The 24,467-nt window shown below is 42.9% G+C and overlaps 1 protein-coding gene and 1 long non-coding RNA gene across 4 annotated transcripts in view; one reads left to right on the top strand and one right to left on the bottom strand.

The window, feature by feature from the left end:
• Window positions 1-5,189: 5,189 nt before the first annotated feature.
• Window positions 5,190-24,467, bottom strand: part of LOC100027332 (zinc finger protein ZFP2-like) — a 20,406-nt gene continuing 1,128 nt past the window's right edge. Inside the window, exons 1-5 of one of the 3 annotated variants that reach the window (XM_007485944.3) lie at window positions 22,862-24,238; window positions 21,806-21,902; window positions 18,700-18,826; window positions 18,126-18,218; window positions 11,165-13,468 (exon numbers count right to left, since the gene is read on the bottom strand). In XM_007485944.3, coding sequence (XP_007486006.1) covers window positions 11,910-13,468; window positions 18,126-18,218; window positions 18,700-18,826; window positions 21,806-21,823 — 1,797 coding nt within the window. In that variant the 5' untranslated portion in view covers window positions 21,824-21,902; window positions 22,862-24,238 and the 3' untranslated portion in view covers window positions 11,165-11,909. Of the gene's footprint in view, window positions 6,549-11,164; window positions 13,469-18,125; window positions 18,219-18,699; window positions 18,827-21,805; window positions 21,903-22,861; window positions 24,239-24,467 lie in introns of those variants that run through there. The other 2 variants (XM_056819846.1, XM_056819845.1) reach the window with 2 other exon arrangements.
• LOC103096039 (uncharacterized) lies at window positions 21,782-22,833 on the top strand. The gene is made up of 2 exons (XR_463562.3): window positions 21,782-21,916; window positions 22,150-22,833. It is a non-coding gene; the product is annotated as an uncharacterized LOC103096039 (long non-coding RNA).

Genomic DNA, 24,467 nt, shown 5'->3' with positions numbered 1-24,467 from the left:
CAGACCCACATCGTGGGAAAGCTTCCGTGGACGCTGGATGGAACGAACACCAAAATGTTACTGCTGTAACCAGCCATTGACGTTTTTATTTTTATTTTTTTAATTTTATTTAGTCAATTTAGAACATTATTCCATGGTTCCATGATTCGTGTTCTTTCCCTCATCTCCCCCACCCTTCCCGTAGCCGACACACAATTCCAATTCCGCTGGGTGTTACATGTGTCCTTGATCAGAACCTATTCCCATATTGTTGATATTTCCATTAGGATGTTCCTTTAGGGTCTACATCCCCAAACATATCCCCATCAAGCAGTTGATTTTTTCGGTTTAGTCACTGACTTAAAAAAAAAAATCCTCCCTTCCATCTTAGAATCAATTCTGTGCACTGGTTCTAAGGCGGAAGAGTGTCAAGGGCCAGGCAATGGGGACCCGCCCAGGGTCACACAGCTGGGAAATGTCTGAGGTCAAATTGGAACCCAGAACCCCCAGTCTTTAGATCTGATCCCTACCCACGGAGCCACCGAACTGCCCCCAAGACTATGACTCGAGTTTCAAGAATGATAGCGTATGTGGAAATGTATTATTACACTTAATAGGAACAAATATCTTTCTAAAAACAAAGGAGAGCGTTGGAGAGCCCAAAGATATTAAGCCCTCAGCTTTAGGCAGCACAGAGTGCTAGAGCTAGAGGCACGGGGACCCACGTTCCAATCTGACCACTGGTTGTGTCCAGTCATTTAGCCTCCCTCTAGTTTCCTCTTCTTTAAATGGGAATAATAAGAGCCGCCTCTTCCTAGCCTTGTTGTGGAGCACTTTGTAAACATCAAGGCTAACCACAAATTGTTTAGCCAATGGGAGGAAGCTCTCTAAGGTCAGAGAGGGTGTCCCGAGCACCTAACACAATGACCAGCACCCATGGGTGCATGAGAAATGCTGGGCGAATGCGTGGATGGATAGACAAATGGATGGGTGGTGGAACAGATGGACAGGTCAATGGATGGATGGATGGATGGAATGGTGAGTGAGTAGATGGATAAATGGCAGTCAAGGTCCAAAGAGTCATTGCTCAGCAAAGCCACAAATGCTCCATAGCTAGACTAGAACCCAGGACTGAGGACTCCCAACCCAGACCATCATAGACTGAAAACTGTCAAGTACCTAAAGTCCAGCCTCTTTATTTTGAAGATGAGGAAATGGAGGCCCAAAAAGGCTAAGTGAATTGGGCAGGATCACACAGTGTCAGAGGTGAGATTTGAACTCATGTCCTGACTCCCAGTCCACTGCTCTACCTACTGTTTGTCCTCTTCAGCAAATATCGAATGTGTACTTGGCGTCTCCTCCCAGTCTAATGCTCTTTCTACAGACCCTATTGGGGAATGTGTGCCTGGCACTTAGAAAATATCAAAGCTGTTGAAACACTGAAAGGTAGAGACCTTCCCTTTGTTTTCCCCTGTCCTTTCCATAGCCTATTCCAGCATAAAAGCCTATGTACCCAGAAGACAGCATTAAATTGAATGGAAAAAGTAGTAGCCTTGGAGTCATAGGACCTGGGTTCAAATCTCACCTCTGACAATTACAGTATGATCTTAAAGAAGTCATAACCTTCCTAGGCCTCTTTCCTTAGCTGTAAAATGAGAGAGTTGAACTAAAAGGGCTCTAAGGACCCTTTAAGTGCTAGATCTTTGATCCTATGATCTCTATGGGTCCCAGTTTCCTCACCTGTAAAATGGAGGGAGGTGCTTTTGATCTATGCCATCAAACTAAAATAAAAAGAGCCATAGGGGGAAGCTGGGTGGCTCAGTGGATTGGAGATCCAGGCCTAGAGATGGGAGGTCCTGGGTTCTGATCTGGCCTCAGTCACTTCCTAGCTGTGTGACCCTGGGCAAGTCACTTGACCCCTGTAAACCTTAAAATTTCTTAGACTTATAAATGTTGGAAATTTCACCATTGGGAAATTTCATACTTGGAAAATTTCCTATTAATAGTGGGAACTCTATTAGAATGTGAACCCCATTGGCATGGGAGGTTCCTTCTCCTCCCTTCTTAAGATTACTTTAGGACAGAAACCTTTTGCTGAACAATGGAAAGGGCTTTGACCTATGCTTAAGCATAGAACAGGAATTTCTTTGAGTCATGATTGATTTTAGAATTGATACAATAGAGATACTTGGAATGACAGAACCAGGTCTTGGAAAATACAATTTCCACCCCACTCAGTCCTAACAGGATTTAGGAAGGGCTGCAGCAAAGGATCAAGATTTAATTATTTGAGAATATGACCTTCAATAGACATGTGCGAAGCCACAGACCTCTGGGTGGTCCTGGGTTAAGCTAGAGCCACCATTGGCACATCATCGACAGTGATTGGTAGATGTGAGAACTGAGGGGAGGGAACTTGGATGGTTTCCTTAAAGATGGAGGGGTCTGAGGACTGAGGGGGGTTGGAGAGGTTTTGCTCTGAGAGGTGGTGCTCTGAGAAGCTTGCTCTGAAGGAGGCTGGAGGTGGAGGCCCCTGAGACTATTTCTCCATTTTGGTCACGTGAGTGATAGGGACTGATCTTTTCTTTGTCTCAGCTATCTAAGGGCTTGGGCCTTTTGGCCCAGCCTAAACAGAAGGGGTATTTAAGCCCTATTCCCTTCTCTCCCCTTTCTCTCTCTCTCTCTCTCTCTCTCTCTCTCTCTCTCTCTCTCTCTCTCTCTCTCTCTCTCTCTCTAATTCCTTTCTTCCTCCTGTTTGTAATTAAACTCTATAAAAGGTTGACTGCTGACTTGAGTTTCATTTAGGAATTACATAGCTGAATTCCTTGGCGACCTTAAATTAATATATATCAGTCTTTTAAAGTGATTTCCTTGTCACACCCCCATGGCCTAGCCTTTACCACTCTTCTGCCTTGGAGCCAATACACAGTGTTGATTCCAAGATGGAAGCTGAGGGTTTAAAAAAAAAGAGCCACAAACCCTTTAGAAGAGTCCCTGACAGTCATAGAATGACTTAAATTTTAAACTTAATATCTATATTTTCCTGTCTTTATTTCATTATATATTTCCCAATTATATTTTAATCTCATTCAGGAGTGCTCTAGTCTTGATCAATGACACAGGTAAAACCCGATGGAATTGCTCATAAGCTACGGGAGAGGAGTAGAAGGAGGGAAAGAACATGAATCTTGTACCATGGAAAAATATTCTTAATTAAATTATTTTTATATAATATATTTATATATTATATATTTACATATTATTTTATATATTTCTTTATCAATAATGTATTTAATATTTACTATATATTTAAATACATTAAAATTAAAATAATAATTAATATATTGATATAAATAAATCAATTAAATAAAATTTAAAAGGAGCGCTGTGGGAAGTACGTTTAACACTTTTGCTCTAGTGGACCACTGAAGTCCCTTTCGAATAGGATTAGGTGGCATTTCCTTCAATGTTTTTTCACAGCAACAAAGTCAGTAGAACTGGGCAGGCCCCTCTCTACAGGGTTCCTTTGCACTGAGCTATATTCCCTTATCTGAATTTCTGGTGCCTCCCGCCATGGACAAAGGCCAAGTCCATTATCAGGAGAATGATGAGATGCTCTCACGATCTGCTGGCTTGCCCAATCTGGTCTCTTCGTGTTAGACTCCATCTTTAAATCGTTGGGTCCTTCAGGGCCACAAGGACCTCTGGGACCTAGGAGGTTGCTGATGCTGTTCGATTTAAATGAATAATTGCAGGTGCTTATTTTCCATAGAGTTTATTAACAAGCCCTTGAAATAGAGGAAGCAGATAGGCGGAGATCTAAAGTCAGACCGTGTGTCTCGCCCCACACCTTTTATCCTTTCTCTTGAACCCCGGACCTTAACCTTTAGTTCTGGGTCATGTTCCTAGCTAGGGCTCTTCACCTGTGCCCAGTTTGGAGCATCCACGTGACATCCAGCCACTGGGGGAGGTGGGGACGAGCTCAGGGGAGGAGCAGATGAGTCCAATGCTTTTTAGGTAGGGGAGGGGTTGATGGAGGGGGAACAAGTCAAAGCCTCAGTTGCTGTAGAAGAAGCCCTCAGTCCTGATGGTGGGGGATCTCCATCATTCCTGAGGGAGTCAAAATACCTTAAATCTAGAGCTCAAGGAAACTCCGTACATCATTCAGCCCATCATCGTGTGATGGAGACTGAAGGTCAAATAAGGAAAGACTTCAGTAGGGATCAGAGCCAGAATTTTAACCTGGGTCTCCTGACTCCCAATCCAGTACCCTGGGAGGGTACCAAAGCCAGAGGGCTCACCCACCTGTTCCATTCACCATCACAACCTGGGACTCAATCACTTTTTTTCGGTCCTCCTCTTCTTTGCCTCCCATCCCTGCTGAAACGTTTTATCAGTTTGATCAATTCAATATTTTTGAAAAGTCAAACCAAAGGTTTTCTTCATCAAAGTAATTGGCCGTTATGTCTGTCTTCAAAATCCCATTCTTCAGCGTCTCCTATTCCTCATGGCCAACTTCCCCAAAACATTGCTCTCTCCTGGTTCTCTTCTCAGTTCTCTTCTCAGCCCCTTCACTTGTTCGTCGTCGTCTTCATTACCTAGAAGTTGTTTTCCAAAGCTTTTTCCAGAATCCTTTCCTGGAATCAAGGAATGGATGTTTAAAGGTCAGGGAGGCAATCTGTTTCCTCAGCCTATTTCCCTACCAGACTCTCTAAGTAGAGAGCTATGTCAAAAGACAGCGTCTGGAGACGTGCTTGAGTTGGAAAGGCCAATGAAAGAGTGTGTGTTTATCCCCAGCTTCTGAAACACTCAGAAGGTACTTACTGGGCCTGGAAAGGGAGCAGAGGCGGGTTAGGCTAGAGCACTGAGTTCAATCTAGTACAATTAAATTCAGTAGGGATAAATGTAAAGTCTTACTCTTGGGCATCAGGACAATTGACCTTATGACCTAACAGCTAATCTGGGGAGGTGGACTCAGGAAGGCATCACAGATTTCAGAAATGATGAATGCTGGTATTTTCCTTGACTATGCATATGTTACAAGGGCTGTTCAACTTTTTTTTTTCCTTTTTAAATTGGGAAGGGGGCAGTGGGAAGGATAACTAGAGATAAGAATGTCAAAGAAAAGGTCATGGAAGCCATTTTTTAAAATCCACCAACATGAACAGAAAGACCAGAAGGAAATTCAAAGATAACAACTTGAAAAAAACTATATTGAAAGTATTTATTATAAACTTAATAGGGAAATCAAAGTGTAAGAGATGTGCAGTTTCATATACAGGATTCTTATTTAGGAATACTCATTTTTTTTGTTAGATATTTTTAAAATAGTAGCTCATCTGATTTGAGTTTGGAAAGATGTTTATATCCCTGGAGGTCCACAGCCCAAATGTCCTACTGAATCTAGGGTTGTGGACCCATTGTTTACAAATTAGTCACTTTGGTTGGCCGTCAGGACTATTAATTCCATTTTAGAGATTGGAAAAGCAATAACTTTTGGGGAAGAGTTTTAGGGGAGAATTGACAGCATCTCTAATAATTTTGGGATATGTGGTGTGATTGAGGGGGGAAAGTGTGAGGAGATCAGTGTACCCAAGTGTCTCTAGAAAGGAAAAGTTTAATAAATGTGATAAAACTTGTCTGAGGCTCTCTCCTGACACAAAGATCTTGTATACTTGCAGGGCCCCTTAAATTCTCTTGCTTATTGCCTCCTGATGATTTGGGAACTTCATTGTGACATCATCTCAAGGGTAATCACCAGATCCCCTTACAAGCACACAGGCTCACAAGTTTCATAACATGAACATTTTACTTACAACTAGACATTTACAGAACTTGTATCCAAGCCCACAGTTAACACCACCCATGAGCTACCATGATCTCAATGGGAATGAAGTCTTAATGGCTTACAGGACCTCATGCCAGCCAAGAGCACAAGAGTTATACAATAACAATATTGTAAAGACACAATTCTGGAAGACTTGAGATCATGATGATCTGTACTATCTATCTCCTGACAGAGACACAAGGGATTCAATATGCAGAGATATTTGGGGACATGGATCTTGGGAGACTGTTGGGATATTATGAATCCGTTTTGACTGATGTATTAGTTACAAGGATTTTCTTTTCCTTTTAAATGGTGAGGGAGGGGCAAGGAGAGAAAAAAAATACTTCATTGAAAAATAAAACAGGAAAAAAGAGTGTTTGGCCTTGACTAGTGGCCTCTTCCCTCTTGATGCTCTCAGTAGGTCAGTGGTCATTGCTATCTGTGCCTGTCTTCCTCCTTTTCTGCAGACTTCCCTAGCTTGTAGCAAACATCACCAGCTTTGTCCTCCTGTAGCTTCCTGTAGCTCTCCTCAGCTCCACAAGGTGGTGGTCTCATCCATCTCTTGCCCTCTTTCTAACCTCTGCAAACCACTTATCAAAGCTCTTTTCACCTTCCAGCCATTGGTCTCTTCATTGCCAACCCCAGGCATGTACTGTCCTCTAGAGATTCCAGGAGTTCCTCAGGCTCCAGATGATGATGCTCATGCCCCTCCTACGGAACCAGCTCTCTAGCAACTTGCCTGGAACAGGAAAAACACAGAGTTCAGGAACAACTGGAAAACATACCTGGGAGCCAAGTGGCCCTTTTGGTTATTAAGCGTTCTTTTGCACACCAGGCTCACAGCCTTAGGCCTCACATCCAAAAGACTTCCCAGGGACTAAACACATCCTCCTTGTCTCCAATTCCACATAGACACATAGAGGCTTATTACTGTTTGCCTATTCTCCAGATCACACCTTCCCCTGGAGCATGGAGGCACCTCCAGCTCCCTCAGAGAACCACAGACTCATTAGCAGCTACACTTGTCCTCCCAAGCCTTAGGGACCTCAGCTAGGGCATTGCATCTTCAGAGAAACAGGGTAATCCCTCTGCTCCAAAGTCTTCCATGGGGCTCCCTATTGCCTAAGCCAAGTTCCAAGTCTTCTATGCCACAAGTAATCACAGTCCAACCCTCCAGCTCTCTCAGCCCTGGCCCCACCACCAGCTTTACCTCTTACTTGTAGGAGTCACTACGAAACACCCTTGAGAGAAATGAAAAATTGTCACGCTGAATCTCATGGCCAAAAACAAGGTTTCAGGAAAAAACAAGATATTATTGCAAAAGCATTTTTCTTTTTGTGACAATATCAGAAAACCCCAGGAGTTAACAAGTCCTGACTTTCTACCTCTAAGGAAGAATTGGTGGGCACTCCCAAATTCCTAAAAGTCCACAGATCAAAGTTTGTTTTTACCTCCTGCTTTAGATGGGAACTCCATCCTTTGCAGTACTGACTGAATAAACATTAAGATTCTTAGCAAGAGAGAAAGCTTCCCATTTAGCATTTTAAACATCTCTGGGCTCCTATTTTACATATCAAACATCCTTTACATCCATAGGACTAACTATGCCTCTGTATGGAGAGGGTTTTGTTCATGTTCACTATAACATAGAACACTGAAGAAACTATATAGGAACTCTTCCTTCGTTTTGAAGGTGGCGAGCACAGGCCAACAAAGGCCAGGGGAGAGTCCGATCCCGAGTGACTTTGCCAATTTCTCAGGAGTTTATCAATAGAAAATGACAAGAGAATCTCTGTTCAAACCTAAAAGTTAATGTCCATTGAGTAACCTAACAGGTGGTAGTGAGCATGATCTAAACTAGCTAAGCAGCACCCTGTAAGCAGATCAGCACCTGCTTTCTCCTTGGAACATTTGACCCTGGCTCCTTTATGACCCGATGGTCAATCATTGGAGATGCTGGGGCAGGCCTGCTGCTCCTACTCTTCCCTACTCCCTGGAACATGTTTCTGCATTGCTGAGCTAGCCTAGGGCAACTAGGAAGACTCTGGATCTCCTCTAGATTTCTACTTCTTCCAGACATCTCCATGCCCATAACGCCTACCCTAGAGTTCAGGCCATCATATTGTCTCAATTAATTGGTTTCCTTGACTGCCTCTCTGCCATCCCTCATAACACCTCTATTCATTTCCCATTTTAATGGCTCTCCATTGTCTAGGGATATTTTCATTTATTGGACTTGTATCCTTTGTGCCCAGAGTAATTCCTGGCACACAGTACTTAACATCTGTTCATTCAAACAACACTCATTATATCAAGGATCTGTGATTGTGCCACATTTCAGAATATCCTACTTCAGGGTGGACAACGATCCTCTGCCATACTGAGGATCAGAAAGGTTAAGTGATTTTCCCAGTCACACAGCTGTGCAGGTCCACTCTGCCACACTATATCTACTTTTCTATGACAAAATCTAAGAGGAAGTGGTAGCGCCTTCTCATTGCTCTCGTATCTACAAAACCATTCACATTAGTATAACATTTTAAGATACACAGAGAAGTTCTTTCTAGCTCTGCAAGATAGGTACTATGAGCATAATTATCTCCACTCTGTGAATGGGGAACCTAAAGTTCATCGAGGTAGTACAATGGATAAGGTACTGTGTCCAGAGTTGGGAAGGCTTGAATTCAAATCCTGCCTCAAATATTTACCAGTTATGTGATCCTAGGCAAGTCACTTCACCTTCATTTACCTCTGTATACTTATCTGTAAAATAGGGATAATAGTACCTCCTGGGGTTGTTGTGAGGATCAAAAGAGGTATTATAAAGTGCTTAGCCCAGTAGGTATTTAAAAAGGCAAGCTAGTATTATTCAAGACCCCACAGATTGTACCATTCTGTCTCTATAAGCCCCACCACCTTAGGCTGGCTTTCAGGACCATCCCTTCTCACTTGCTGGGCTTATTTCCCTCTGTTCCCCAACATATAACTCATATTCTCTGAACTTGCTGTAAGCTTTTCTTCATTATCACATTTGACTAGAACAACTTCCCTTCTCTCCTGTTAAATTCTGATTTAGAGTCTTCAAGACCCAACCACAAGTCCCCCTCCTCTCCCTCTGGACTCCCCAGTTTTCCAGCTGAAACTGACATCCTCAGAAATGTCTCTGGCACGCTGTGCATCTCACGTGCATAACTTTTCCAGTAACTATATAACGTGACAAGACACAGACTGAACATTCAGCGAGGGTAGGGACTGTGGTCAGTTCTTGTCTCACTCACAGAACCAAGCACAAATATACTATATTTGTGATTATAAAAGGGCTTCAGAAAATGAATGAGGGTGTTTCTCCATTTCCTTTCCAGGAGCAGACATGTTTCTGTGGGCCTGCTAGAACTGTAGAACTGCTCAGGTAAAACCACAGAATCTCACCTTTGTGAACTTGATGGAAACCAAGAATAGCCTAGATCAGTGATGGCGAACTGAGTGCCCAAACTGCAACCCTCATGCCCATGTGAGCCCCCTGCCTTAACCCACACAGGGTAGGGAGAAAGCACTCCCATTAGGCTTCTGGGAAGAGGGGCAGGTGATGGGAGAAATGTCCTCAGGTGCATGTGGAGAGGGGGAAGGGAGCAGCTCCCTCCAGCATACAAGGTACATGTGCCATTGGTACGACAACATAAGTTTAGAGTAATGAATGTTGAATGAGTGTGAAGTAGCTGCGGGGCAAGAGCGTTAGCATGCTGAAGCAGAAAAGGGCTGCATTGGAAATCAAGATGAGCACTCCTAAAGGCAGACCGATTTTCCTGTCTTATCTCTGATACTTCATAGCTGTGTCAGCTAAGGGCAGTCACTTCCCCTCTCAAGTCTTAGTCTCCTCATCTGTAAAAGAGCCAGCTTACATGTACTTCCCAGGGGCAAGGAGAGAACAACACTAGTGAAAAGACAATATGTGACTTTAAAAGCACTATAGAGATGCCAGCTTTTACTTGTTACTAGGAAACCTAGATTCTACTCCTGCATCAGTCAATAATGTTATGTCTACCCCACTCTGGGCTTTAGTTTCCTCATCTGTAAAATGGAGATAATAGATTTAAAATCTAAAATCTCTATCAGTCCTAACCTCCTAGGAAAGTCTACAAAAGGCCAAAGCCTTCAACCTCAAGCAATATACTGAGAGGGAAGGACCAGGTTCAATCCCACAGGTCAATGGAGTTACTAGATGCACTGTTTGGTGTAATGAAGAGCACCTAATGCTAATACTTAATACTAACCCTACCCTAAATTCTAACTTCTAAACCCTAACCCTTCAGGGGACCTCAGTTAGAGGATATGGGGATCTAGGTGGTTATTTTGGGTGTATTCTCAAGTTTATCTGTGTGCTAGCAGACTTCTGAACTGCTTAATAAAGACTAATGATCACAATGACCATAGCATCTACACTGTTCTAATATTTCCTTCCAGAGACTATTCTCTTACCCAGATGGTTCAAGCTAGAACTGCCCCAGTGATGAAAGTATTATAATAATGGATATATGGATAAGCTATTTTTAAAATGTCCAAAAATCAATCCACCTAAAATATATTAAGTACCTACTATGTGCAAGGCACTGTGTGAGGCACTGAGGTGCTGGAAAGTAAAGGAGAAAAATCCCTATTCTCATGCAGCTTACATTCTAGTAGGGATGGAGAGATGGGATGTAGAATAAGAGATGAACAGATAAAGGTCCTTTAGAGAAAGCCAAGAAAGAAGGCACTTGCATCTGGTAAGTTCAAGTAAGGCTTTCCAGAGGAGTTGGCACCTGAGCTAGCTTTAAGGAAGCTGGAAAATCAATGCATCCCAGGTGTAAGAGACAGGTGGTGTGAATGTCAGGAGAAAGAAATTAAAGTTTAGGACAGACATTTGGGTGGTCCCATCTGGCCAGACCCTACAGTGGGTAAATGGAAGAAATGAAGAATAGATTAGAATCAATACCGTTATAAAGCCAGTAGAGTCATACTGGGGAAGCCCTTAAATGATGGAGTAAGTGTGTGTCTTGTATCTTGGGCAGTAGGGAAACCATGAAGCTTTTTGAGTTTCAGCACTGAGCTGATATGAAATGGTTTTGGCAGCTATGTGATCCAGTGCAGAATGGATAGGCAGGAAGAACTGGAGACAAGAAGACCAGATAGATAGCCATTGCAGTAGTCCAAGCAAGGAGAGATATGAGCCAGAAATAGAAGGGCAACAGTGTGTGTGTGTGTGTGTGTGTGTGTGTGTGTGTGTGTGTGTGTGTGTGGAGAATCCACAGGCATTGTGGAGACAGATCTGACAACAATCCAAAACATATTCTTGTAAATAAAAAAAGAAAAACAGAGTGAAGTTGCTCTGAGTATTATTACCATTCCACTTCCTCCCATCCCCTTTCCAAAATATGAGGACAATACTACTTGCATCATTCTGTTAACACTCTACTCTGATGACTCAGTATGATGTAGATGTCACCCTGGTCAGGTCTGCCAATGGAACACAAGCTCTGGCAGGTCCTACTAAGTTGGAACTCCTTCCAGTATGGGACCAATGATGTGATCCAAGTTGAGTCTACAATCCAAGGACCAGCCTACTTAAGTGTAAGGAGGTTCATTACCAGAAGGCTGCCACCAAGTAACAATCTGATTTTGGCCACTCCAACTCACAGGATCATAGAATTTAGACCTTCAGGGGAATCTTAAGAGTTCATCAAGTCCAACCCCCTTATGTGGGAAAACTGAGGCCCAGAAAGAGGAAAGGATTTCCTGAAATCACGAAAGAAGAAAATAGCAGAACTGGGATTTGAAGCCAGATATTCTGACTATAAATATCCAGGGTTCTTTCTACTACACAAACTGTCTACCAAGATAAGGAGAGAATAGCATCTACATTGGGAAGAAAGTGTACCCACATCAATGAGATAACGGATTTTTTTGAATCTCATAATTATTTTCTACTGCAAAGTCCCAAATTATATCTGCATCTGAAGGCTGTCCAATATTCATTTTATTCGTGAGGTTTTCCACTAGTGTGAATATTCTACTGACTATATAGAGCTAATCATTGTGAGGTTCAAGCTTTCCCATAGATATTTTATAGTTTCTTTTCAATATGGATTTTCCGATGTTGAAGAAGTAATGATTTCTTAATAAAGCTATTGCCACACTCACTGCATTCATAGTGTTTTGCTTGAGTGTGAATTTTTTGATGTTTGGTAACAGATGAGCGGTTGCTAAAGGCCTTTCCACATTCACTGCATTCGTAGGGTTTCTCTCCAGTATGAATTCTTTTGTGTTCAATGAGGTGTGCACTCCGGATGAAACTTTTCCCACATTCAATACAATTAAAAGGCTTTTCTCCGGTATGGATTCTTTGATGTTGAGTAAGATAAGCACTACGGCTAAAGGCTTTCCCACATTCATTACACAAATAGGGTTTTTCTCCAGTATGAATTCTTTGATGTTTAGTAAGAGATGGGTAACTCCTAAAGGCTCTCCCACATTCATTACATATGCAGGGCTTCTCTCCAGTATGGATTCTCTGATGTTCAATAAGAGATGACCTTTGGCTGAAGGTTTTCCCACATTCACCACACTTATGGGGATACTCTCCAGTGTGCCGCCTCTGATGTTGAATAACATATGTGCTCTGGCTGAAGGCTTTTCCACATACATTACATTTATAGGGTTTCTCCCCAGTGTGAATTCTCTGATGCTGAATTAGGTGTGTGCTCTGATTGAAGGCTTTTCCACATTCATTACAATGATAGGGTTTCTCTCCAGTGTGAATTCTCTGGTGTCGGGTGAGGTGTGTACCTCTGATAAAAACTTTCCCACAGTCATTACACTTATAGGGTTTCTCTCCAGTGTGAATTCTCTGGTGTTGAGTAAGGTATGACCTGTCTCTGAAGGACTTTCCACATGAATTACATGCATAGGGCTTCTCTTCAGTATGTATCCTCTGATGATTAATAAGGGATGAAATATAGCCAAAGATTTTCCCACAGTCATTACATTTATAAGGTTTCTCTCCAATATGGACTTTCAGATGTTTAGTAAAGGATGAGTTGTGGGTAAAGAACTGACCAGGTTCATTATATTTATGGGACTTTTGTGCAGAACTAATTCTCTGATTCTGAGTAATATATGTGTTCTGCCTAAAAGACTTCCCACTTTCATGATATTTATAAGTCTTTTTCCCAGTAAGTACTCGATGATATTGAAAGTCTGAATAGTAATAGAAGGCTTTGCTTGATTCATTCCCCTTACAAGGCTCTGAGGACATTCTACTATATTTCATCATGCTGGAATACTGTTTGAGGTTTCTTCCATATATATTATATTTACGCAGACTCTTTTTCATGGGAATTTTCTGTGGTGGAACAAGGATTGACCCAAGATTGAAGCTTCTTCCAAATTTATTACATTCATGGCCCTTCAGCTTATTAGGAATGTTCCTTTGGGCAACTGTTACTTGCATAGAATCTCTCTCTTGGTTGTCTTGCTGTCCCTCAAACTTGACATCATATTCCCAGGTATCACCCAACCCATGGCCCTGGGGACTAATCCTTGTGAGACTTTGCAGGGACAACTCTTCCACAAGTATGTCTTGTTTTAGAGCAGATTGCTTGGCTTCAGAATTAATCTCCCAATCTGGAAGAAAAAAAATATTTATTGTTCTGAAAGAAAGATTCTGTACAGTCTCCTCCATCAAGAAGAATCCTTTTCAAGCTGGAAAGAATAGGAAAAGCAATAAAAGCATTCATTCACATAGCACTTCAGGTTATAAATAGTCACATTGCCATGTTGCCTCATTTTTCTCCTTGCAGTCCACTAATGAAAGAAAGCTTTTAACTAATAAGTTTTTATTAGACCCAGAATGGAGTGATGATTTGCCCAAGGTTAAGCTAGGTATGAAGCTCAGTTCTTCTCCCTCCTACTCTAATGACTGACTCCATGGCACTGCCTCTAAAATACTAGCAATAGGAAACTGAAGCTCAAAGTCAGTGAGAAACAAGGAACATGGAACCCTTGTAAGTCAGGTCAGGCTAAGGATCCAAACAAATACCACCACAGGGCAAGAGAGAACATATGGGTGTGATTGAGGAACCAATGCAAAGAAACTCAGGTGTATCAGAGAGCAGGGAATGCCCAGAAGGCTGGAGATGGCAAAGGTCTAATTTCTATCTCTCCCCTAAAAAAAGCAGATCTGTGGAGAAATTCAATTGACTCAACAATTTAATATACCTTAAGAAGCCAAGAAAAAACAGAAAAAGAGCCAGAAAGGGGGAGGAAGAATTGGAAAAACATGATCACTCTCAGGTCAAGGAGATAGTATAAGAAAGGGATAAAGTAGAAGCATTGAGGGTGGGCTTTTTTTATAATTAGAGAGAACTGGGTATTATTCTAGGCCTATTAGAGGAACCAGTGCAAAGAGAAAACTTTAGGTTCTTCAGAGAAAAGGTAGATGACTGCAGAACAAGGCAGGAGTGGAGGCATCGTGAGTGATGAATCTTAGCAAAACCTCCTAAAACAGAAAGTGAGATGTCAGCCCTTGTCTCAGTTGCCGTTTTCTTTCCCACCTGGGCCATGTCATTCACATTTGCTGTCTGGCTCCAGGCTGGGGCTCCAGCATTACACCATGCTCATCTTCTTTGCCATTTGGCACATTATGTAGTACTTGATGAATTGAAGACTGATTACAAGAATGTTATAGACTGACATAATACACTCAATCCTTTTGTACTTCTGTATCATATTTCCCTGTGCCGTACAATGGGTTATGCTGGGTCTCAATATATCACTCTTGGCATATCTTGTAGTTGATGAATAGACCAGTGATAAGTGGACCAGGAATCTATGATTCCACATACAATCATCATGAATGCAGATATTCTAGCATGTTGGCCAAAAGAAGGATGATGCAAATTAATTTTTTACCTACTCTCATTTTAAAAAAATATTAAAATGATATAATTTATGCTTTGGTGATCTCTTAAGCTGACACACAACAGACTCAGTCCAGTTAAGTGAATGCAAAAGCCACGAAGTGAAAGGATTCTATCCAACAAAAACATGTTTTCCAAGATAAGCTTAAGGAGTATGATCAGCTACTTTAAAAAAAGGACCCTTTATTTTGAAAATGATTCTGCATTTTTGACTGATAGAAAGATAGTTTTTATAGATTATGCTTGAACAAAGAATTACAAAGAATTACATATAAATGAATATAGAAAAGTATCTCTGGTATTGACAGACTTGAATGTGTACTCCTTGAAGAGTCATAATTTTCTGAATAATCATATCCATTACTGACTGCCCTTAGTCTGTTGGAAGTTTTTGTTTGCAAGAGATTGCAATTAGCTCATTTTGGTTTTATTGGAATATTTACTAATTACAAATTAATGGTAGAGATCAAGCGCTCTTGAAGAACTGAAAATTTTATATATATGACCTCGTGGGAAATCTCACAGGTTTCTTCACATATCATGTAGAAAAGGGCATACAGGGATATATTTGCAAAAATAAGAGGTGGTATTTTTTCTTAACATATGAATACTAGCCTTATGTAAGGCAAGACCAAGGAATTTACCATAATAGTTTCATCAATATTCATGTTTTTATTCTTAAGTATAAGTGAACCTACTAAGAATATATACTGGAAATGGCCAAGACTGGATTTCTCACCGTTTGAGGCTGCTGCCTCAGAGATCTGACTTACTGAAAAAAGAATGACAAACCAGATATGGCCAAGATTCCGAAATTGGTTAAGTCGAATTTGAAGAAGCCAGAAACACAAGAGAAAACCCCATTGCCTTCAAAAGAAACAACTGAACAGGAATAGCAAGTGGGTGAAATCGTAATGACATCTGCCCTGACAATATGCACTAGACGTTTCCCAAGCATTGCCGGTATGGGGTTCCCTGGACACCCCAAGTCTCTAGAGGAATCTCGGGTCAAAAGAGTACGTGAGGAATTCTTTGATCCTGGACTCTAGGAATGTGAGTGGCCAAAGAAAGCTAACTCAGGTGCAACCAAAGAGGCAATTGCTTAAGCAAAATATTCCAAGATAGATAATTTCCTTCTTTTTTTAGATGCATTTTCCTTAGTTTTAGCATGGGGACATACCTTCTGTTTGCATCTCAAATACCACTGCATTCTCTAAGATATACAACTCACCCTCCTTTATGATCAGGGCCTAATATGTCAAACAATTTGTGTACCAAGGCACCACACATGGAAATCCTCTCTGCATGTCTCCTTGCCTAAGTTCCTTTCTGGGTCGCGTGTTCTTTTAAGGTATAAAAATCCTGGATCCCTTCTCCTCAGAGGGGCAGACTTCACGTGGACCTGCCTCCTGGCCATTCATTTGATAAATTCTTCTATTTTTAAAGATTCACTGGAACATGGTAATTCCTTAAGAGGGTGCCCTCCAGAACCAGATAATATCAAGCTCTCCCCCAACATCACCTTCTTAATTTTACTTCTTTTAGCTGTTTGAGTTTGTAAGATATACATAGAGGCTGGATAAAGTTTAAATGACTGTGCTGCTCCTTTCCACATCAAAAGAATAAAAAACTACAGACACTGAATTAAATGAAGGCCCAGTCGGTTGCCTCTTTCCAATATTTGCCCTGGCTAATTTGGGTCCTGGTGGGAGGGAGGGAGGGAGGGAGGGAGGGAGAGAGAGAGAGAGAGAGAGAGAGAGAGAGAGAGAGAGAGAGAGAGAGAGAGAGAGAGAGAGAGAGAGAGAGAACTTGCTTGTATGTTGATGAAAAGAAGAACTCAGGTGGGACTGCAGTAAATAAAATGCAAAACTGTACCAAGATCCCTGGCAAGCTGTAAATGCAATTAATCAGAGAGCCATTTATTTTGCTGTTCAAATTATTTTAATTATTGGAATGCAGGATTTTTAAAATATGCAAACAGAGTTTTAAAACCTGAAAAAAGAATGAATTTCTGACCCTAGCAAATGAAGCAAAGATTTGTTGAAGACCATTAAGCCTGAGACAAGAATCTTCTAGAGAAAAGGCCCTTGGATTAGCCTGAAGTCAGGCCTTTCAGGAGCAGTTAAAGGGGGCAGCTGGATGGCTCACTGGATGGAGAGCCAGGCCCAGAGATGGGGGGTCCTGGGTTCTAATCTGGCCTCAGATATGTCCTAGCTGTGTGACCCTGGGCAAGTCACTTACACCCCACTGCCTACCCTTACCACTCTTCTGCCTTATAATCAATACACAATATTGATAAGGATTGTACTAGCAGAAGTCAATCTGGAGGACTTTAAAGAAAGAACAGGACTTGAAGGGAATGAGCCTTTATTAAATTCCAACTATGTACAAATCTATCTCATTTGAGAAAATTGGAAACAGTAGGTGAAGGCAACATGTCTGAAAAATTTGGCCATAAATTATAAGAAACTGGATAGTATTTGGAAGGAGCAGCAAGAAGTAAGTAAGAATTTCCCATTATCCTTTTTAAAAATGTTTTTAAAGGTCACCCTAAGTGTAGCAGGACACAGAACCCCTAAGAAAAAACCAGAGATCCCAAATTCCAAGGAATAGACGAGAAGCAGCTGGGCTCTAACCCCAGGAATGCAATGTAGCCAAAGGACTGCCCGCCCTGGTGCCTTCAGGGGACAGCTGTGTAACACTGAGGCTTGCAAAGAGCAAAGATGGCATATGTCCCATACAGTTAGGATCTGAGCCCCTTGCGTGGATGGGTACAATTACTGAAGCCCCAGACACTGGGACTCCTTGAATAGATATATGCTACATTCCTTACTGATAGACCATCAGGCAAACCTTAGAATCCTCCTTTCCACTTTTCTGTAAAGTCGTTGCTTCTCTCTCTAAATATATGAAAGTATATATACATACGTGTGTATGTCTATATAAAAGCTCTTCTCTCTCCCACCTCCAGGAGGAATCTTCATCTTGCCTCTCTCCTAATAAATGTCTCTACTTGATAGGATTCGCCGTGAGCCTGTAATTCCTTAGGTGAGTCAGCCTGCCCCAGACAAGTTGGATTTCCTCCCACAACATAAACATCTGAAACAAGGGAACTAGTTTTCGAGCAAGGAACAATAATCACCAATCCAAAGTAAAGGCGGAAAGGTAAGATGGGGAGAGAAGAAAAATCTCTTCCTCTGACAAAGATATCCAAGACAGCCAGATGCTGAGCTGATGTCCTACAAGATTCAATCAGTTGCTCTGCAGAACTTGAAGGAGGCCCCCTTGACTCGCATTTCCCAAAGGGCCAAGTAAGTTTTGGGGTGCCATGACTCCGAGCCACCTGGTTTTTACTTCCTTACCTGCTCGGGGGCTTCCTGGGACTTTTCTCTCCACTGTCCATGGTTCTTCCCCTCGCTCTAAACAAGAGCTTACTGGTTTGAAAACTGGAAGCCCTACTCATGGAGAAAGAAATAGACGTTTGGTCACATTCGAGCCAAAGGCATCTTGGAATTCAATCCTACACTGTTCTTTGAGGAAAAGTGGTCCTGTGAGGAAGGCAAACAAAGTGGCAGAAAGGCTCTTGGGGATGTTTCCAGAAACTGTAGGGGCACAAGTTACAAATAGGATCAGAGCTTAGAAAGCTCACTTATCCCTTTCCTGGTTAAAAGGATGGAATCTCCTCACAGGAACACAGCAGGATATGTGCAAATGACAGAAAAGTTCAGCCTCCAGGTCCACAGAACGAATTTACCCATCTCTAATTTTACTTAGAAAACAAACCAACCCCAAACCCCCTTTCACCAGGGAACAAAGATCCCCTGCAAACTCACCCACAGCTCGACTATCACCTGAGACAAGCACCCGCTGTGGGGTTTAACACCACCCAGAGTAAAAAAAAAGTCAGAAGAATCTGAGCGATGAGGATTCATTTACCTAGAAAAAGTAGATTTCTGTAATTCTCTAGCATCACATCTCTGTACAGCTGCTTCTGAGTAGGGTTCAGTTGTCTCCATTCCTCCTCAGTGAAATCCACAGTCACATCCTTGAACGTCACCGGGGTCTGAAACACCAAAGTCACTGATCTTCACTGGGGGTCAACGTCCAGAGAATCAGAAGTCATTTGTCTTTCAGGTTTCTCAGCGAACACGTGATCCTGGCCCTGCGGCCTCTAAGCCCTGGGACTCTGTCCCTTATTCAGCCGGACACCATTCCTGGGGCTCAGAGTAAGGAGAGTCGTCTTTCACGTTCAAGGCTACAGAAACACCCAACTGCAGACTCACAGATCCTGAAAGCCGCAAAGGCTCTCCAGGGGAGGATCTGTGTTTGGCCAAGAATTCCTTCTACCACCTTTACAGGCCCCAGTCTATTCCAATAGAGCTCTCATTTTTAGGAAATGCTCACTTTGATAAGGGGCTCTTAACCTGTTCTTACCCTGTTTGTTGGGCTAATATAACCTACGGACTCCTCAGAATACTATTAGACATATGCACACACACATATATATATATGTAATAAAGCACTTGGGATGATAAAGGAAACTAATTATGTGGGGATCAAACTAATGACCGTAAGGGCGTTATTGAAAGGCTAAAAGGCTGTGTGAAAATATTCAGGAAGCCTTGTTGAGGACGACAACTGGAAATAACACAAATGCAATAATGCTGCCTGGACTGTGATATCGGAATGTAAGGGATGGTAGTATGTTATTGAAATGACAAATACTGGAAATATAAAGAAAATAAAGGAAAGAAAGAGATAAAAAGAGAAGAGAATAATTTATACTCTGTATCATTTAAAAAAATAATAGCCACAAAACCAAGGGGAAAAGGATCCAAGCTTAAAAAAAAATCCAAATGGACTTCAAAAGCAGAGGATGTTTATATTAGCACGCATAGAGAATGTGCATATTTTAAACAAATTGTAAACAATGTGGACTTTGTGCACCTAATCTTTTTGATGTACCTCTTTAGTTGCATGTTTTTCAGTGGTGGGAGTGGTTACTATGTATATAATAAATAAAAAACATTCATAGGTCCCAGGTCAAATCAAATGATTTGCCCAAAGCCTTCCAGTCAATTTAACACACTTAAAAAAAAAAGTCCATTTTCTTTCTTTTTCACTCCCCAAGAAAGAGCTGATGCTTCCCCAAGGGCAAAGAGAAAATAACCATTTCTCCATTTCATGTTCTGGATAGGATTTGGGTGATTGGGATCAACTAACCTGGAATCCAGACAAAAAAAGAGAGAGCCTGAGAGAACAGAGAGGCAGCTGGAGAGCAGAGGTTGTGACAAGAGCAATGACCAAGGGTGGAGGGAGTTAAGAAAGGGAAGAGGTGGGAAATCAAGAGGTAGTGGTCAGATGTCCATTTCCGGGTCTTGGAAGCAGAATGGTTTGGAGACAGGGTGAAGTCTGAGTGTTAAGGAGAGTAGAATGGGGGAATCTGAAAACCTGTGAGAATAATGAGTTCAATGGATCGCTGATGTGCAGACTGATATCAATGATGTAGCATTCCAGGCATATCCGCATCTAAGAAATATGATTGATGGATGGATATTATATTATCAGACACATGGTTGGACTCTGATATTCCTGAGCTGTCTCTTGACTTGGCCACGCTGCCTTTGTTCAGGGCAAACTCATTAATAACATTTGGCACAGAGCAGGTGGAAGTTATCACTCCTAGAAGTTGTTGTCAATACCACTGCATCCAACGCGAATCAACTATGCTTTGTTGTGTATTCATTGAACACCCCCCTGAATTGAACACACCTGAATAAGGGCTGCAGATCCCTCTCTTGGATTTCTATTCTCCAGCTAGATCACTTTGATTCTCTTTTCCTCATTCCTATCTCAGAATTCTTACTTCCACGTGTTCTCTAATTTTTCATATTTTCCTTTAATTATTTTTCTAAGGAAAATATTATCAGGGCCTGCGCCGCTCCCCATTTCAATTAACTTGTCTGTGTCTCTGGATTTATCACCCATTTTCTCCGACTCCTTTCTCCTTCTCAAGCTAATATCCACTAAGGAATTACTTTATGTAGCAGCCGCTGGTTGGACTGCTATAAATGATGATGCTGAGGGCAGGGGAGTGTATGAAGAAGGTTGTGCCAAAAACCAAAGACATGGAAAAAGAGGAAAGTGGCAAGGAAGGCAATGGGTAACAGCAACAAGGAGTGGGACAGCAGGAGGGAGGCAGAGGGATCACGGATTTCGTATTGGGAGAGATCAGAAAAGTCGCCTAGTACAAATGGCTCATTTTCTTTTCTTCCTTTCTTTTTTTTTTAACCAATGAGGAAGAGAGATTGTGCCCAGGATCAGATAGGTAAAAGAGCCTGAGCTAGAACCTGGTCTTCGGACCCCAGAGTCAGGCCACTTCCCAGGGTACCCCACAAACCACAAAGGGAAGGGAAGGGAGCAAAGTGACAGATCCATTCCCTAGGCCTCTATCCTGACCAGTTCTAATTGCTCTTGCCCTAAAGCCAGCAGGAGAAAGATGGGAAAAGCACAGGATTTAGAGACAGAACTGGATTCAAATCCCACTTGATACTTTGGTGACTTGGAATAAACCACTTACAACTCTCTGAGCCTGTTTCCTCATCTAAACAATAATTGGCCAGATAAGAGGGTCCCTGAGGTCCCTTCTAGATTTAAACCTGGGATCCTATATCCTAAAAATGACCTCATCTTCCACATAACTTGCACATTATCTAGCAAATAGTAAATGAAGTCATTTATATGAAATGTCTTTCTAATTATAAAGTGCTCCACAAGTTTAAGTAATAATGGCAATGGCCCATTGGATAGAGATTGGGCATCTGGAATTTCCTTGGCACCTACCTCTCAGGGTTTTTGTGAAAATCAAATGAGATAAAACTATAAGGCACTTGGTACAATGCCCAGCACAGAGTAATCACTATAGAAACACTAGCTATTATGGTAAAATAAAGGAACACACCACTAACTGGCCCCAGAAGCCATCACTCTTGCCCCACTGGAGACACCCTGCCCTGCCCACTCTCCAAGAACTGACCATTACCTTATTAAGTGATATCATCTCTCCAGCAGGGCCCTTTACTGGGATCTGAATGTATGTCACCGCCAGGAAGCCAGTCTCGTCTACTCCAGCTCAATACCTGTATATTTGAAGGTACATATTAAGAGTCAAGAAGAGGTACCCAGCAGCCCGAGTCCCACAGTCCAAAACCCTTCAGAGATTGTCAAGACTATAAAGCATATGGACTATACATCGACAAGTCCCATTCTTATGTATAAAGAGAAACCCTGAGAGTTGCAGCCAATATAACTCAGATCTAGAGATACACATATCCACAGAAGCACGGCATCACTCTACCTTTCTTCCCATTTTCTTTCCTTCCTCAGCCTGGAAAGATTAAACAGAGGATGGAGATTCTGGTGGACTCTGGAAGCATGAACAAAGACCCGAGCTACATTAAGAACCACAAGTTTAAAATACGTTTACTCTCTGAACTTCAAACTGAAGCCCTTTCTTCAAAAAAGGAAAAGGATCATATGAAAATAATTTGTGTCCATGACAGAAATCAGTGATTGAAATAGCAATTAAATAGTGATTTCTGGCCACCATTTTGCCCATTTCCAAAGAAACTATAGCAAGTTTGAATTCCCAAGAGAACTGGCGGGGGAGGAAGGAGAAGGCAGAGCTTCAAATTACATTAATCAATTAGATTAATAGGTGAGTTGCAGATTTTTAGATTGAAGACTTGGTTTTGGCGTTATCCTCCCTCCACTATCTTCAATCTCTTCTCTAATGACTCTTTACCAACTTGCCCAGCTTTTGCCCTTCCACTGATTCTACTATGCCCATTCAAACTACTACTATAGATTTTATTTCTAAAGCAAGGAAGGGAGACTACCATATGTGTGTCCAGCATAGGAGCCCTGTAAAGTATAGGTATTTAAAGTTTTGGTATCCTGGACCACGGGGGTAGTCTGGAAAGAAGCCTAGGGATTCCTTCTCTGAATGCTTTTGGAATGAATAAAATACTGGAGTACAAATCATATTAAAGTTAAAAAAAATTAAAACAAGTTTGCGAACTCCTAAAATTTCTTCTACCTCCTTTGAACGGAGCAACCCTGATCTTCTGTGTCTCTGCCCCAGCAGAGCAGGGCCAGGTACCAATAGGAGCAAAAGAAACTTGAAGAATAGCTAATGTTGAAAGGGAACAACTGGGTGCAGGAACTGGGGTGGGAAAGGCTAGTCTGAGCAAGAGGGAGGGAGACATAAAGCTCAGAGCTACGGTAGGGACAATTTGTAAATCAGAAGGCTGGAGGACCTGAACTTGGAGCAGGGAGAAGAGCGGTGAAAATAGGGCTCAGAGGTAAAAGGTGGGCTCAGGGGTTAAGGCTAGAGAAAGGACTGGCTCAAAGGCGCAGATGAGCCGATGTCGAGGATGAGGAAGGGGTTCTGAGCCAGAGAGGGGAAAAGAGAATGGGGCCCAGGGCAGAAGACTGGGGTTCACAGGTTTAGTCAATAAGGACTGGGGGGAAAGCTGAGTTGGAGCTGAAGAGAAGAGGGGGCCCAGAGCTAATGGGGGAAGAGGGAGGTCAGAAGTGATGCAAAGAAGAGAGGAGGTTAAGGAGAGTTCTAAGCCAATAGTGAGGTGGCTCAGAGCTATTGGTGGGGAGAGGGTGGGGTGAAAGGGGGCCGAAAGCTGCTCATGGGAGAATGGAGGGGACTTGCTGATGGGGGGTGAGGAGGTTCAGGGCAGCTGCTGGGGTGAGGTGAGGAGGCTGACAGCTGCTGATAGGGGTGAGGAGGTTCAGGGCAGCTGCTGGGGTGAGGTGAGGAGGCTGACAGCTGCTGATAGGGGTGAGGAGGTTCAGGGCAGCTGCTGGGGTGAGGTGAGGAGGCTGACAGCTGCTGATAGGGGTGAGGAGGTTCAGGGCAGCTGCTGGGGTGAGGTGAGGAGGCTGACAGCTGCTGATAGGGGTGAGGAGGTTCAGGGCAGCTGCTGACTAGGGATGAGGGGGAGGCTGAGAGCTGCTCATGGGAGAATGGAGGGGACTTGCTGATGGGGGGTGAGGAGGTTCAGGGCAGCTGCTGGGGTGAGGTGAGGAGGCTGACAGCTGCTGATAGGGGTGAGGAGGTTCAGGGCAGCTGCTGGGGTGAGGTGAGGAGGTTCAGGGCAGCTGCTGACTAGGGATGAGGGGGAGGCTGAGAGCTGCTGATGGAGGCTGGTGAAGGAGGAGCTCGGAAATCGTGGGAGAAAGGGAAGGGGCTAAGGAAGGAGTTCAAAGCTAATGGCGAGGGGAATCAGAGCTGAGGGAGGAATCAGGAGGCCCGGGGCCAGGGGAAGCCTTGGCCTTGATGTTGTGTCGAGAAAAAGCCTTAGCCCTCATCAGGTTGATTTGAGGACTCTTAGTCCAGGCGGGGAAGGCAGGGGTGTGGGGGCGGGGGGGAGGAGAGGCCGCAGACTCCTGGAAGATTTGGGAAGACTGAGCCGGGAGCAGGCTAACAGAGTAGTCAATGGAGTCGGCCCGGAGGACTTCAGGCGGCAAATTGGCCTCAGACTTGACAATGGTGGGGATTCCAGGAAGAGGATCAGTCACGACTATGGTGGGTGGAAGAGGGGGCCCAGACTGGACGAACTCGGGGGTAGCAGTACAGGGGTCAGCATTGAGGGTGGTGGGGTAAGTACCCTGATCCCCGACGCTGGAGT

Source organism: Monodelphis domestica, chromosome 2 (genome assembly GCF_027887165.1).
Source record: "Monodelphis domestica isolate mMonDom1 chromosome 2, mMonDom1.pri, whole genome shotgun sequence".
NCBI lineage: Eukaryota > Metazoa > Chordata > Mammalia > Didelphimorphia > Didelphidae > Monodelphis > Monodelphis domestica.
The sequence above is the reverse complement of the archived record's forward strand: the minus strand, read 5'-3'. Positions and strand labels throughout refer to the sequence as shown.